Source organism: Hemitrygon akajei, chromosome 31, assembly GCF_048418815.1.
Source record: "Hemitrygon akajei chromosome 31, sHemAka1.3, whole genome shotgun sequence".
Taxonomy (NCBI): Eukaryota; Metazoa; Chordata; class Chondrichthyes; order Myliobatiformes; family Dasyatidae; genus Hemitrygon; species Hemitrygon akajei.
Window position 1 is genome coordinate 5191822 of NC_133154.1, and position 13796 is coordinate 5205617.

The following is a 13796-nucleotide window of genomic DNA, read 5'->3' on the forward strand; positions in this document are numbered from 1 at the left end:
AGTGGAAGTCTGCAGTCAAAGTGAAAGATTGTCAGTCACTGGTTTTAAAGAGTTTTGCAGATAAAATGTGGCAGTTCACATAGAAGACAGTTGTACGTAAACATTAGTATACTGGCAACATGAACTGGACTAGCTCATTCGCAAAGTTTAGCGGCGTCTGGGAATGCCCAACCTTACTTCAGTCATGGACCATTCCCAGATGTGGAGGTGACTGATGCAGAGACGAGTTCATACACCACCACGTGATGATTTCTGGGTCCAATTATGAAGCTCTGGGAAGTTGGCTACCCCCTGACTCACGACTGCTGTGCTGACACAGTTTCCACATCAAACACTTGAGCAATGATGTCAAGCGCCCAGCTGTTATTTCAGCCTGTTGCCTGGGAAATTAGGTCACATTGTTGAAATAGGAAGGTGGGGCACTGGAGCAGTGGATTCGTCAGCTGAGTCAGCATCAGCATTCAACCAACTTCGGCCCGAAATGTCGACTGTTTATTTCCCTCCATAGATGCTGCTTGACCAGATGCTGCTGGTTCCTCCAGCGTTTTGTGTGTGTTCTTCAAGATTTCCTAGCATCTGAAGTCTCATGATCACTGGTCAATACCCTTCTTTCCTTTGGACACTGGGTCCCACCACCCTCACTCTCTGACTCTTCACCTACCTCCTGACCCGGGAACCAACTTCCCAAAGCTTGCTGGCTTTTGGCTTCAAACCTCCAAACATTTGCTCGTCCCGACTCTTCCCTCTGGCTTCCCAGTAAAACCCAGCAGGCTCAACACCTTCCCCGTTAACTGGTTAACCTCCCTGGATGAGATACGCTGGCATCCCCCAAGGCCCCAGTCAAAATTGTCCATTTTTGGGCCATTCCAGGTCTGACCTCAATAACGTCGGGGAGTTTCTTCAGTGTGTTCCACCACAGTAAAGTTTGCGGAGGAAGCTGGATAAGGGGTCGTTCAGCAGCAGCAGATGCCTCGGAGCTTATGAGCCAACAGGAGCTGTTTACAGGCAGCATGATGGTGAAGCCAGTGTAGCCACTGATTCACTATCTGACCTTCAAAGCTCAAAGAACATTTATTATCAAAGTATGCATACATTATACGACCTTGAAATTCGGCTCCCTACTGGCAGCCATGGAACAAAGACACCCAAAATAACCCATATAAAAAAAGACTGTTGAACACCCAACGTGCAGAGAGAGAGAGAGAGAGAGAGGAAAAAAAACATTGTGCAAACAATAACCACAGGCAAATAATCCTCAAAGAGAGTCCCGTAGATCAGCGCAGAGCCAAGTCGTGGAGCTGTGATCTGAACTGGCCCTTCCCTCACCCTGGGCCCCGACACCCTGACCTTTTCAATCTGGCCTGGTGCCTAAGTCAATCCTTCCTGTGACTGCGCATATTTCCTCCCACATCCCGAAGGCATGTGGGTGGGTAGCTTAATTGGCTGCTGTAGTTTGTCCCTAGAGAGTAGCTGAGTGGTCGAAGCCAAGGGGAGTTTGTTTTTTTTAATATATTTAGAGGTACAGCCTGGTAACAGGCCCTCCCATCTCAACGAGCTCAATTACACCCATGTGACTATTTAACCTACTAACCCGTACGCCTGTAGAATGTGGGCAGAAACCGGAGCACCGGATTAACCCTGGCAGATCCAACCCCTGCACCAACTAATCGGTCAATCCCTCTTTGATAAGACTGCTGGGGTCCCAACTCTGACCCCGAGGCCCAAATCCAACATCAACCCTTCAACTCTGTCCCTGTCCCACATGGTCAAGGGGAGAATGTACGAACAGGGGCAGAATTGAACCTGGGTTGCTTGCACTGTCACAGTGTCGCGCTAACCTCTACTTTACCTTGCCACCCCAAGAGTTGATGAGAACGTGGGAGGAATTAATTCAGGGTTAGTGAGAACATTGACTGATGGTTGGGCCAGACTCAGTGGGCTGAGGGACCTGTGTCTATGCTGCATGTTCCTACAAATCTACAACAAACCCATGCCCTTATTAGCAGGATATGCAATGGATCCAATGTCCAATTCCAGCTACTTGGCAACAAAGGCTATGTGCACAGGGGCATTTCAGTTACTGCACAGCTACGCACCCGCACAGCGTCAACATCCTTTCTAGCCATTTCCACTCTAGAAAAAAAGTCTCCAGCCGTCCACTCTGCCTCATAACCTTCAACGTGAAGTAGTCTCCTGTGTATAATGACCAACCCAGCTTCTCCCACACATTTATTTAGTTATTATTTAGTGCTAGTTCCTTATTATAGCTGGGGGTGGTATTGGGGATAAGACCCCACTACTTATTAAATGCACCTCATATAGCCTCTGACCACCAAGCCCACCGTATAGTTTAGCTGCTAAGCCTGGTGGAACTGTTTCTTCTACAGAGAAAGTGCAAGGTGGGTTACTGGCGCCTAAAACCCAGTCACTTCGGGCAGATGGGGCTCATCAGCCGGGGTTGGCAGCTCGTGTAGGAGAAGGAAAACTCTGATCTCAAATCTCCGCTGCCTTGTAAATCCCAAGGGAAAAATCTGGAGCTGGAGTCCCTAAGGCAGTCCTATGTTGAGTTCAACGCAGACTGGCAACTCCTGCAATGCCGCTGGTGCCAAACTGCGTCGATCTCTGACATTCTTTTGGGTTCATCAGATGTGTGAAGAAGGGGGAGTCTGCTACATGGACAACAGCTAGACAGACAGCTAGGATGCAACCTCCATTTTCGACCCTGACCTGCAGAACTCCCATATTTAATGATAAAAATTGATGCAGCCAGGAAAATCTACCGTGTAAGCATTGGATATAAAACGACTGCCAGTATCTGCAGTGTGATTGACCAAGAATTAATTATCGATCATCTATCGCTATTCCAGCACCAGCGACCCGGGTTCAATTCCTGCTGCTGTCTCTAATGAGTCTGTATGTTCTCTCCTGTGACCTCTCACATTTCCAAGACATACAGGTTAGTAAGGTAATCGGTCGCCTGAGTGTAGTCCGGTGGTGTCAGCTCAATGGCCTGTTACTGTGTTCTATCTCTAAACTAAAATGTAACACAACTGCCTTATACATTAAAGTCCTTGGTGGGTCAATAATTGACAGGGGTTAGGGGTGATAATGGATATCGGAACCTTTACTTAAGTACTGCAGCTGAAAATAACTAACCCACCTTTCTATTTTTGATGTCAGTTGTCCATAATCCCATAACAACCCAGTCAATATCTGCTTCTACCTGAATTATACAGAACCTGCTGCGAAATTCAAATCTGCTAGAAGCTTTATTATCAAAGGTCATATATGTCAGCTTATATGAATTTAAAGGCGCTGACCCTCTCTGAGGAGGCGTGCCTCGCCGACTCTGGTTTCCCTCTCCTGGGTCTTGCTGGCACTGCTGTCACGGTGCCACTCAGCCAGCTTTTCAATCTCCCTCCTACAGGCCGATTCGTCACCACCTTCGATTCGGCCCACGTCAGTGGTGCCGTCATCAAACTCGGATCTGGCACTGGAGCTGTGCTTCGCCTCACAGTCACAAGGGTAAAGTGAGCAGAGCAGGGGGCTAAGCACACGGCCCCGTGGTGCGTCTGTGCTGATGGAGATTGTGGAAGAGATGCTGTTGCCAATCTCAGCTGTTACCCCAAATGTTATACGATTTAGAACCCAAGTACTTTTGAAATTACAGTATTTGCTAAACTGCTGTACTGTCCGCTTATTCATGCTGATGTACGTGTCACAGGTACACATCCATACCTTTGTGTATGCACTTGTACGAGTGTGTTCATGCAAACATAAGCTCTTTTCACAGCCCCTGGCTTTCCCACAGCACTTCACGAGCACTGAGGGATTGCTGATGTCAAAATCAGGTTTCATATCACTGACACCTGTCGCGGTATCTGTCGTTTTTCAGCAGGGGTACAGAGCAATGCATAAAATGTTATACAGGACTAGAAGGAATATATGAAATACGAACAGGAGGAAGTCTGCAGGTGCTGGAAATGCAGGTAGTGCTGTAGCCACAAGGCTCCATTGACCCCAGTTCCATTCCGACCTCCAATGCTACCTACAAGTTCCCCCGTGACCCCATGGCCTCTTGGCGTGTCTCTGCTTACAAGTGATATGGCTGTCAGGCGAATTGGCCACTGTAAACTGCCCTCAATGTACGAGGGTGGTAGGAAAATCACCAAGTCAAACGGACATGGGAGAGAGAATGGGTTTCAGGGAAATGGGTGTAGGAGAATGAGATTGATTCCGGAGCTAGCATAGTTCAGATGGGTCAAATATCCTCCTTCCTTCTTAGTGACAAAACGTAATGGGGGATTAGAATCAGAGTCAGGTTTAATGTCACTAGCATATGTTACGAAATTTGTTACAGTCACATTGCTGCTTGTGGGAGATTGCTGTGTGTATATCATTGATCCCCCTGTCTCTTGTGACTGCACTTCGACAGGATCACATCCAGTGCTTTTTTTTAAAAAAAGCTGCTCACCCCAAGCTCTCCAGCAGAGGGCAGTCAAACACAACGCTGCAAAGTTGCCGCATTCACATAAGTGAATGAAACAGGAGCAAAGGGCACTTGGCTCCGCCAATCACTATCACCGTCACTGATTTTCCACATTCACAAACAATCCTTTCGCATTCAATTCCTCTGATATTGAAAAATTAAATCGTCTTGGTTTTGAGCGCAGCCTCCACAACCTTCCAGAGTAGAGAATTATAAAGATCCACTGTTCTGTGCATAGGTATTTTTAAAAAAATTTTAGACCCAAGTGGCCTAACTCTTGAGGACCATCCCCCACCCCAGCAAGCCCTCCAAGAGTTGTACATTTAGAACACAAGACAGTATAGCACAGGAACAGGCACTCTGGCCATTTGTCTGTGCCAAACATCATACCAAATTGGTGTGCCAAGGTAGTACAGTGGCTAATGCCATGCTATTCCAGTTCCGGGCGTTGGGGTTCCAGAGTTTGGTTCAGGCACCGTCTATAAGGGGTTTATACGTTCTCCCCACGACTGCGTGAGTTTCATCATTCCGATGGGGACACGGCATGCCCTGACCCTGACCTGTACGTCTCTGCAACGTGGGCAGAAACCGGAGCACCCGGAGGAAGCCCAGGCAGTCCTGGGTACAGGCTGTGAAGCGTTTCGCTGACCCTGCCTCCGTGCCACGATACCAGGGGAATAACCTATCAAGCGATGGGTGCCGTCTGTAGGTTCTCCCCCTCCTACACCAGCGCTGGCCTTGCCTCGATCTGCAGCAACTTACGGTGCCAAACAGCCTCCTCTGACCGGGCTTGGCAAGTTCCCTCTCACCTCCTTGGCCTGAGGAACAGAGAAGGCATTATCGTTAGAGACACTTGCTCCATTTTATTGGTTACACTGATTTTTAATTAAATTTTCAGATCATATTTTAATGCCATTTCCCTGTAAATCATTTCCATCGATTTAAAGGGTCATGCGGAAAGAGGGGAATAACGTTAATGTACCTGGAGCAGAGATAAGCTTCTGCAGCACCTTGGCATCATATCAAAGGCTGCCCACGACCAAGACCTCAGAGAGTTTCATCCCCTGTATACAGACAGGCTGAATTCAAAACAACCCAGTTCTATACTCTAGTAATTAAACAAAAAAACATTTTTGATTAACAGCTAGTCAGGGGAGGCCTGCTTATAAGTGTAAAGGTAAAGTAATTGTTTAAAAGGTCAGTTCAGTGTGAAATATATATTTGAGATTGAGAATTAGAACCAGACTCAGGTTTAATATCACCAGCACGTCATGAAATTTTGTTAATTTTGCGGCTGCAGTACAATGAACTACCCGATTGCATAGAGGAAAAAAAATCTGTGAGTTACAGTAAGTGTATATTTATATTAAATAGTTAAATTAAATAAGTAGTGCAAAAAAGTTAAAAAAAAATAGTGAGGTAGTGTTCAATGTCCATTTAGGAATCGGATGGCAGGGGGGAAGAAGCTGTTCCTGAATCGCTGAGTGTGTGCCTTCAGGCTTCTGTACCTCCTTCCTGATGGTAACAAGAGGGCACGTTCTGGGTGGTGGGGGACCTTAATGATGGATACCACCTTTTTGAGGCATCGCTCCTTGAAGATATCCTGGACATTACGGAGGCTAGTGCCCACGACGGAGCTGACTGAGTTTGCAACTCTGCAGCTTACTTTGATCCTGTGCGGTAGCCACCCTGCCTCCCAATACCAGAGGGTGATGCAGCCAGTTAGAATGCTCTCCATCGTACATCTATAGAAATTTGCGAGCGTTTTTGGTGACAGACCAAATCTCCTCAAACTCCAAATGAAATATAGCCACTGTCTTGCCTCCTTTACAGCTGCATCGATATGTTGGGTCCAGGTTAGGTCCTCAGAGATATTGACACCCAGGAGCTCGAAATTGCTCACTCTATGAGGACTGGTGTGTGTTCCTTCGTCTTAGCCTTTCTGAAGTCCACAATCAGTTCTTCAGTCACACTGACATTGAGTGCAATGTCACAGATCAGATGTATAGTATTACTACAGGGGAACCATAGAGTCATAGAGTACTACAGTGTACAGCAGACCCTTCAGCCCATCTAGTCCATGCTGAACTATTTTTCTGCCTAGATCCCATCAACCTGCACCTAGACCACAACCCTCCCATCCATGTACTTGTCCAAGCTTCTCTTAAATGTTGAAATTGAACCCAGAAGATGCCACTTCTGCTGGCAGCTTTTCCCCCACTCTCATCACCCTCTGAGGGAATAAGTTCCCTCTCATGTTCCCTGTAAGCATTTCACCTTTCACCCTTAACCCATGACCTCTAGTTCCAGTCTCGGTGGGAGAGGGTGCTACTGATGACACAGGAGCATCAGAAAGTTAGTAAGAAAAAATGCTGGTGTCAACCTGTATCTGGAGTTGGGAGAGGCACAATCTGCCATATATTGGTGGAGCTCAGGATTAACCTGGCCAGATCCTTAACTAGCTGAGCAAGTCTCTCAGTGACCTTTGCTCCGGTCATCCTTTGGATGATTTCTGCTGGGTTGACTCTGCACGTCCGGTTTGTTAGCAAGACCGACAGCAGAGGAGCTGCCCAGCTTTGGGTTATTGCCCAGCCCAGGCCCTCACCTGTTACAGCCACCCCAGGGAAGGGGCTAATCCCTGCAGACCGGCTCTCCCGTGAACACTGCTCTCCAAAGTTCGCTTCCTGGAAAACAAACATCGTCTACCAGTAGCCCGGAGAGAGGGGAGGAACTGCTGCGTGCTCGTTCTTACAGAAACATGGCTCCAGGACAACTTTCCGTGCGCCATCAATCTTCAGGCCATGCCACTCAGGGACTTGTGCTAATATTATTTTGTGACAATATGTGATTTATCGTCACTATACAAGACCATAAGATATAGGAGCAGAATTATGCCATCTGGCTAATTGAGTCTTATCTGTCATATCATCATGGCTGATCCAATTTTCCTCTCAGCACCAGTCTCCTGCCTTCTCCCCATATCCCTTCATGCCCTGACCAATCAAGAATCTATCAACCTCTGCCTTAAACATACATAAAGACTTGGCCTCCACAGCTGCCTGTGGCAAAGAATTCTACAGATTCACCTCTCTCTGGCTAAAGAAATTCCTCATCTCCATTTTAAAAGGATGCCCCTCTATTCTGAGGCTGTGTCCTCTGGTCTTTGCCTCTCCCACCACAGGAAACATCCTCTCCACATCCACTCTATCAAGGTCTTTCACCTGTCGATGGGTTTCAATGCGGACACCCCTCAATTCTTCTGAATTCCAGTGAAGACAGGCCCAGAGCCGTCAAACGCTCTTCACACGACAAGCCGTCCCATCCCGGAATCATTTTCGTGAACCTCCTTTGAACCCTCTCCTGTTTCAGCTCATCCTAAGGGGCCAAAAACTACATGAGCCATATTGTGAAATATGTACCGTGTTATGCACCTTGGCCCCAGAGGAACGATGTTTCGTTTAGCTATGTACATGGGTACGTTTTCATAACACAAAGCAGTGGCTCACCACATCCTCTCCCATGACGGAGCTGGTTTGATGTGTCAGCATTGATAACCACCTCAGATTATTCGAAACAATTTCTTTTATTGAATCAGTTCGAGTCTTGTCAGTAATGGGAAACAAACACAGCAACTTCAGGCAGCCAGTGGGTTAAATACTGTTTACTGTTTTTCTACATTATTCCGTCTAATACTCCCAGAGCAGAAACAGCTGTTTGGGGTGTTGGGGGAAGGAGGAGGGAAGAAGGTTAGATTCTGCAAAGCTCCCTCTATAACATTCCAAAAACAATCGCAGGACAGATAGTGTCCTTCGATACAGAGGAAATTCCGCTCTACTCAAAACAAACAAGTTGTCCATTGTCTGTCTGAAGGTTGCTATTATAGCAGCCAATTACATCCTCTGGCTAATTTCTGACAGTTGTGTGTTCCACAAGCTAACCACACCTCTGCAAGTGGATGGAATAATATGTACGGAATGCAAGTCCTTTTGTTCACATGCCTTTTCAGGAAACTCAAAAAATGTGTACTCCAAAAGCAGAGGGAGACACAGATGGACAGAGAAAATGAGAGAGGGAGGAAGAGAGAGAGGAGATGACAGGGAGGGAGGTGGAGATTGACAGAGAGGGAAAACGAGAGAGAAAAATGAGACACACATGCAGTATCACAGAGTGAGAGAGAGAGACACACACACAGCATATCACAGATGGGGAGAGAGAGAGAGAGAGAGAGAGATGCGGGAGAGAAATGGAGATGAAAACGGAGACAGAATTGCACATTATCTCTCATATTCAACATAATTTGTGATACATCAGTAATATTTCACCATCCTTTTCTGTTTGGCACAATGGAACATAACTTACAACTTGTAAACCACTCATTCTGATATATTTCTACTACAGCTATACAGTATATATATAGGTTTAATACAAAGGAAATCAGTGACAAATATTTAATGCAGCATAATCACAAGCCATTAAACACACAGTTAGAAGAAACTATAGGCTTTGTATATTCTGCAGCCTTCCCCATCACTAAGATGGATTCAAGGAATCATCATCAAATCCATCAACAGAAATAGTTTAGTGAAAAAGAGCTAATTTATAGGATGCCTTAATATACTTTGCAGCACTTAAATATTCTGAAGAGAAGGAAGATTAATACACGTCTGTGTGAAAGAGAAATCTGCCCTCGTGTGGTGAGTGACGGGGTAGGAGGAGAAGACACAAATCAACAAAATCAGAAGGCAGCATTCTCAGCAGAACCACACGTCCACTATGCTCGTCTGACAGAACAGCTGGCAGCAGTGAGGCAGAGGGCAATTTCTACCATGTAAAATGTACTGATCGGCTGGCAGGGAGTGGAGGGGGAGAGGAGAGGGTGTGAGGGTGAGGGTGGCCACCGAGAAGAGATTACTTTTCTTCAAATCAATCAAAGCATGCTGGAAAAGTTCAGTGCTTGTGGGAAGAGAGAATCGGAGAAAGCCCGGGGCAGCACCCAGCGTGGTGCAGAGCTGTGACCCACACCTCCAGCACGATGAACGTTTGCTACCTTGTAGTGATCATGGAATTAAAATGACTCTGTGGGAGCTTGTCTGCAGTATGGCAGGAGAAGAGGCAGGAAACCAGTGCTCCTTTGGCAGACAGAGAAAAACCCTAATGCCGGAGAGGTGCTAACTTCTGAAACTAAAGCAAAATAAAATTGGTGGAGACTTCAGCTGTTCATCTGTGCTGGGTTATTGAGTATTCTCTCACAGAGAAAGGAGAGACACAAGGAAGTCTGAACGACATAATTGGCGGTGATGCCAGCTGAGAGTGGTGATGCTGGGCTGTAGCAGTGTCACATTAACCAGCCCCGTCTGTGTATACTCTCCCAGTATCTGCATGGCTTTCCTCCGGGTGCTCGGGTTTCCTCCTACAGTTCAGAATCACAGTGGCAAAAGCATCACCACACCTACTGTGTAATGTACCTTCTGTTAATTCCTCACCCTTGCCACTCTCCTTTAGCTGACGTAACTCCAGTCTCATTTAGTCCCTCTGTTCTCCATCGTCTCGCTGACCTTTGGTACTTTCCTATTCTCTCCCCTCTTCTGCAACTGCTAGCCCTTTCGATAGATCATCAGCCTGCAAGGTTAACCTTCTTATTTAGAGATACAGGAGAGTAACAGGCTCGAGGCCCAGCGAGCCCTGCGTCACCCAGTTACACCCATGTAACCAATTAACCCATACGTGTTTGGATTGTGGGAGGAAACCCGTGTGCCTGGAGAGCACACTCCCATAGACAGTGGTGATTAGTGTAACACTATTCCAATGCCAATATGTGGGTTCAACTCACACCTCCGTCAGTAAGGAGTGCGTATATTCTCCTAGTGACTGCGTGGGTTTCCTCCGGGAGCTCCGGTTTCCTCCCACAGTCCAAAGGCGTACCGGATAGTAGGTTAATTGGTCACATGGGTGTACTTGGGAGGCATGGTCTCGTTGGGCCAGAAGTGCTTTGTATCTCTATATAAAAAGAAAGAAAAATTAACTTTTTCCACCCTCAAAGCAACACACACAAAATGCTGGAGGAGCTCATCAGGCAGCATCTATGGGAAAGAATAAACGATCGATGTATCGGGCCGAGGTCCTTCATCAAGACTGAGAGGGAAGGGGGGAGGGGAGGAGGCTAGCTGGAAGGTGATAGGTGAAGCCAGGTGGGCGGGAAAGGTCAAGGGGTGGAGAAGAAAGAATCTGATAGGAGAGGAGAGTAGACTATAGGAGAAAGGGAAGGAGGAGGGGACCCGGGGGGGGGGGGGGTGGAGTGATAGACTGGTCAGGGAATAGAGGAAGCAGGGGGAAATTTTCACTCTATAGATGCTGCCTGACCTGTTGCGTAATTCATAAAAATATCCAGAAAAACAGCCCCTGGAGAGGGAAGCACTGTTCCCTTGTGAAAGGGCACTTAATTATCTAAACCGGTAACCGGTTCGCAATGCCTCCTTCAGGATTCATGACAAACATCACACATGATGGTACAATTCTCCAGTGCAAAGCTAAGTTAGTGATGGGAGCGATAACTGTCCATGTCACGGGACTAATTGCATGAAGTTGGTCTCATTTTCAAAGCTGTGTAGGTAAACGTCTTGCTCAAGGGCTTTGGTGAAAACGCGCGAGTGTCTTGGTTGACAGCTTGAGGCTTTCCGCTGGCAAGGGGCTGGTAGGGCCTCCCCGGCACCTATGGGCTGTGGGCAGACTCCAAGTTCCCGTCGTCGGTATGTAGGATCTCGATGCTGCTGTCAGGAAGGCTGTGTGAAGCGCTGTCTGTCAGCTCCGACTCGTGCATCTGGCTGGGGGATAGCGCCTCGGGGGAGCTTCCTGTACCGGACCCCGAGCGCGAGCTGGGGGTGGGGGTGCAGGCCTCCGCCAGACCCAGGATCTGTTGCACGCTCCGCTGCAGCTGCTGTTCAAGAGGAAAGAGAGCCATTAGTTCTGTGGGCAACACTTCGCCCTCTGATCTCAACCTTCCAGCACGCCTCCTATTGACTCACCACCCCTCCGTCAACCCTCCCCCCAACACCCCCACCGGCTGGTTCCCCACACTCCCTGTGACACACCGACTGTTTCTAACCCCCCCCCCACTCCTCAGATCCCTCCTAATGAGCAGTCTCCTCCGCCTGTCATCCCTCCCACCGCCAAAGTCACCATCACTCGTTCACTCAACTCCTTCAAGCCATTACACTTAATTACTTCCAGCCCGTATTGCCGCTGTTGTTTAGGGCAGAGCAATGAAGGTCCTCCATCGCTGTCTGTCATTAGCTGTCTAGATGTAGAATGATTCTTCATTGCTGTTTCCAGTCAGAGTGGTTAGCCCTGAGCTGAACCCTCAAAACTGGAGGACTGCTGGACCACTCTTAGTCTGGCCTCTACCCTTTGACCTGTTTGGCGTGGGTGACCCTACCAAGAGCCAAAGCACAAAGCCCTGACTGGAGCCAGTATTGCTCTCTGGGTCTTTCAAATATGGTCTGACCAATTAAGCCCCAGCATCACATCCTTTTATATTCTAACATTGAATGGTAACATTGCATTTGCCTTCCTCACTATTGACTCAACCTGCACCAAGACCCGCTTTGCGCCCCCCATTTCTGCATTTGCTCCCTGTTTAGAAGACAGTCTATGCTTTTATCCCTTCAACTGTACACTACCCGACACTATATTCCACCTACCACTTCTTTCTCCATTCTTCTAATCTGTCCAAGACTTTCTGCAGACTCTCTACCGCCCAACAGTAACTGCCCTTCCACCTATCTTTGAAACTTTGTAGAGCACCGATAAGGCTTCACTTCGAGTATTGTGAGCAGGTTTGGGCCCCCTCCCAAAAAGGATGTGCTGAAACTGGAGAGGGTTCAAGGGAGGTTCACAAAAACTATTCCGGAATTGAAAGGCTTGTCATATAAGGAGTGTTTGATGGCTCTGGGCCTGTATTAACTGGAATTCAGAAGAATGTGGGGTGATCTCATTGAAACCTATCGAATGGTGAAAGGCCTTAATAGAGTGGATGTGGAGAGGATGTTTCCTGTGGTGGGAGAGTCTAAGACAAGAGGACACAGCCTCAAAATATGGAGGGATCGTTTTAGAACAGAGACGAGGAGGAATTTCTTTAGCCAGAGAGTGGTGAACCTGTGCAATTCGTTGCCACGGGCAGCTGTGAAGGCCAAGTCTTTATGCATATTTAAGGCAGAGGTTGATAGATTCTTGATTAATCGGGGCATGAAGGGATGCGGGGTGGGGGAGAAGGCAGGAGTTTGAGGCTGAGAGGAAAATTTGGATCAGCCGTGATGAAATGGTGGAGCAGACGTGGTGGGCCAAATGGCCTAATTTTGCTCCTAAATGCAATCAATCCCATCATTAACATATATAATGAATAGTGGACCAACACCGAGCCCTGAGGAACATTACTAGTCACCTGCATCAACCAGAAAAGGCCCAAAGTGCTTCCCTACACTGTATTCCATCTGCCAATGGAATCCAGTCCCAATCCCAGACAGATTCACGTTCCATACAAAGCTGTGGAGTACGGTGACACATTACTGCTTCTGGCCAAACTCACCGGACAGGCAGCCAACTGCTGGTATATCGCTTCCGCCCGGCACAGGATGTCTTCCATGTTCAGTCTCATGGTCAGCTCGTTGATGTGCTGCAAGAGAGAAGGAGGAGCTCAGAGATCCACCACTACTATAGATACAAGTGATCCTGTCGACGTGGAAGCACAACACGTCAAACCTGGAAATGGGGGGCTACAGCAGCTGATCATGAACCCGAACCGGGGGGGGGGGGGGGGGGTGTAACTGATGTAGAGTATCAAGGTTCTTTGCTGAATTCCAGTCATTTCTCCCCTCTCCGCTTTCTCCCTTTTTCCATTCTCCATTTCTTGTTCTCCTCTCACCCTTCTCTTCTGATGTGCTCATCACCTCCCTCCTCCTTCCCTTTCTCCCATGACCCACTTGTCCTCTCCTATCAGATTCCTCCTTCTTTAGTCCTTTATCTCTTCCACCTATCACATCCTGGCTTTCTACAACATTTACCTCTCCCACCCATCCACTCCACCCCCCATCTGGCCTAATCTACCCCCTTCCAGCTTGTACTCCTTCTCTGCCCCCTTCCAGAGGGTGAAGTTCCCAAACACCAGAGGGCATATGTAGAAAATTAAGGGAGGGAAGTTTAGGGGAGACATCAGGGGTAAGTTTTTTACATAAAGGGTTGTGAGTGCCTGGAATGACTTGCCAGGGATGGTGGTGGAGGCTAAAACATTAGGGGTATTTAAGAGCCTCTTGGA

At 47.7% G+C, this 13796-nt stretch overlaps 1 protein-coding gene across 1 annotated transcript in view; it reads right to left on the reverse strand.

The window, feature by feature from the left end:
• Positions 1-8053: 8053 nt before the first annotated feature.
• tbc1d17 (TBC1 domain family, member 17) overlaps positions 8054-13796 on the reverse strand; it is an 86023-nt gene continuing 80280 nt past the window's right edge. The window contains exons 16-17 of the mRNA XM_073033880.1: positions 13071-13157; positions 8054-11423 (exon numbers count right to left, since the gene is read on the reverse strand). Of these exons, the coding sequence (XP_072889981.1) occupies positions 11199-11423; positions 13071-13157 (312 nt within the window). The 3' untranslated portion in view covers positions 8054-11198. The remainder of the gene's footprint in view (positions 11424-13070; positions 13158-13796) is intronic.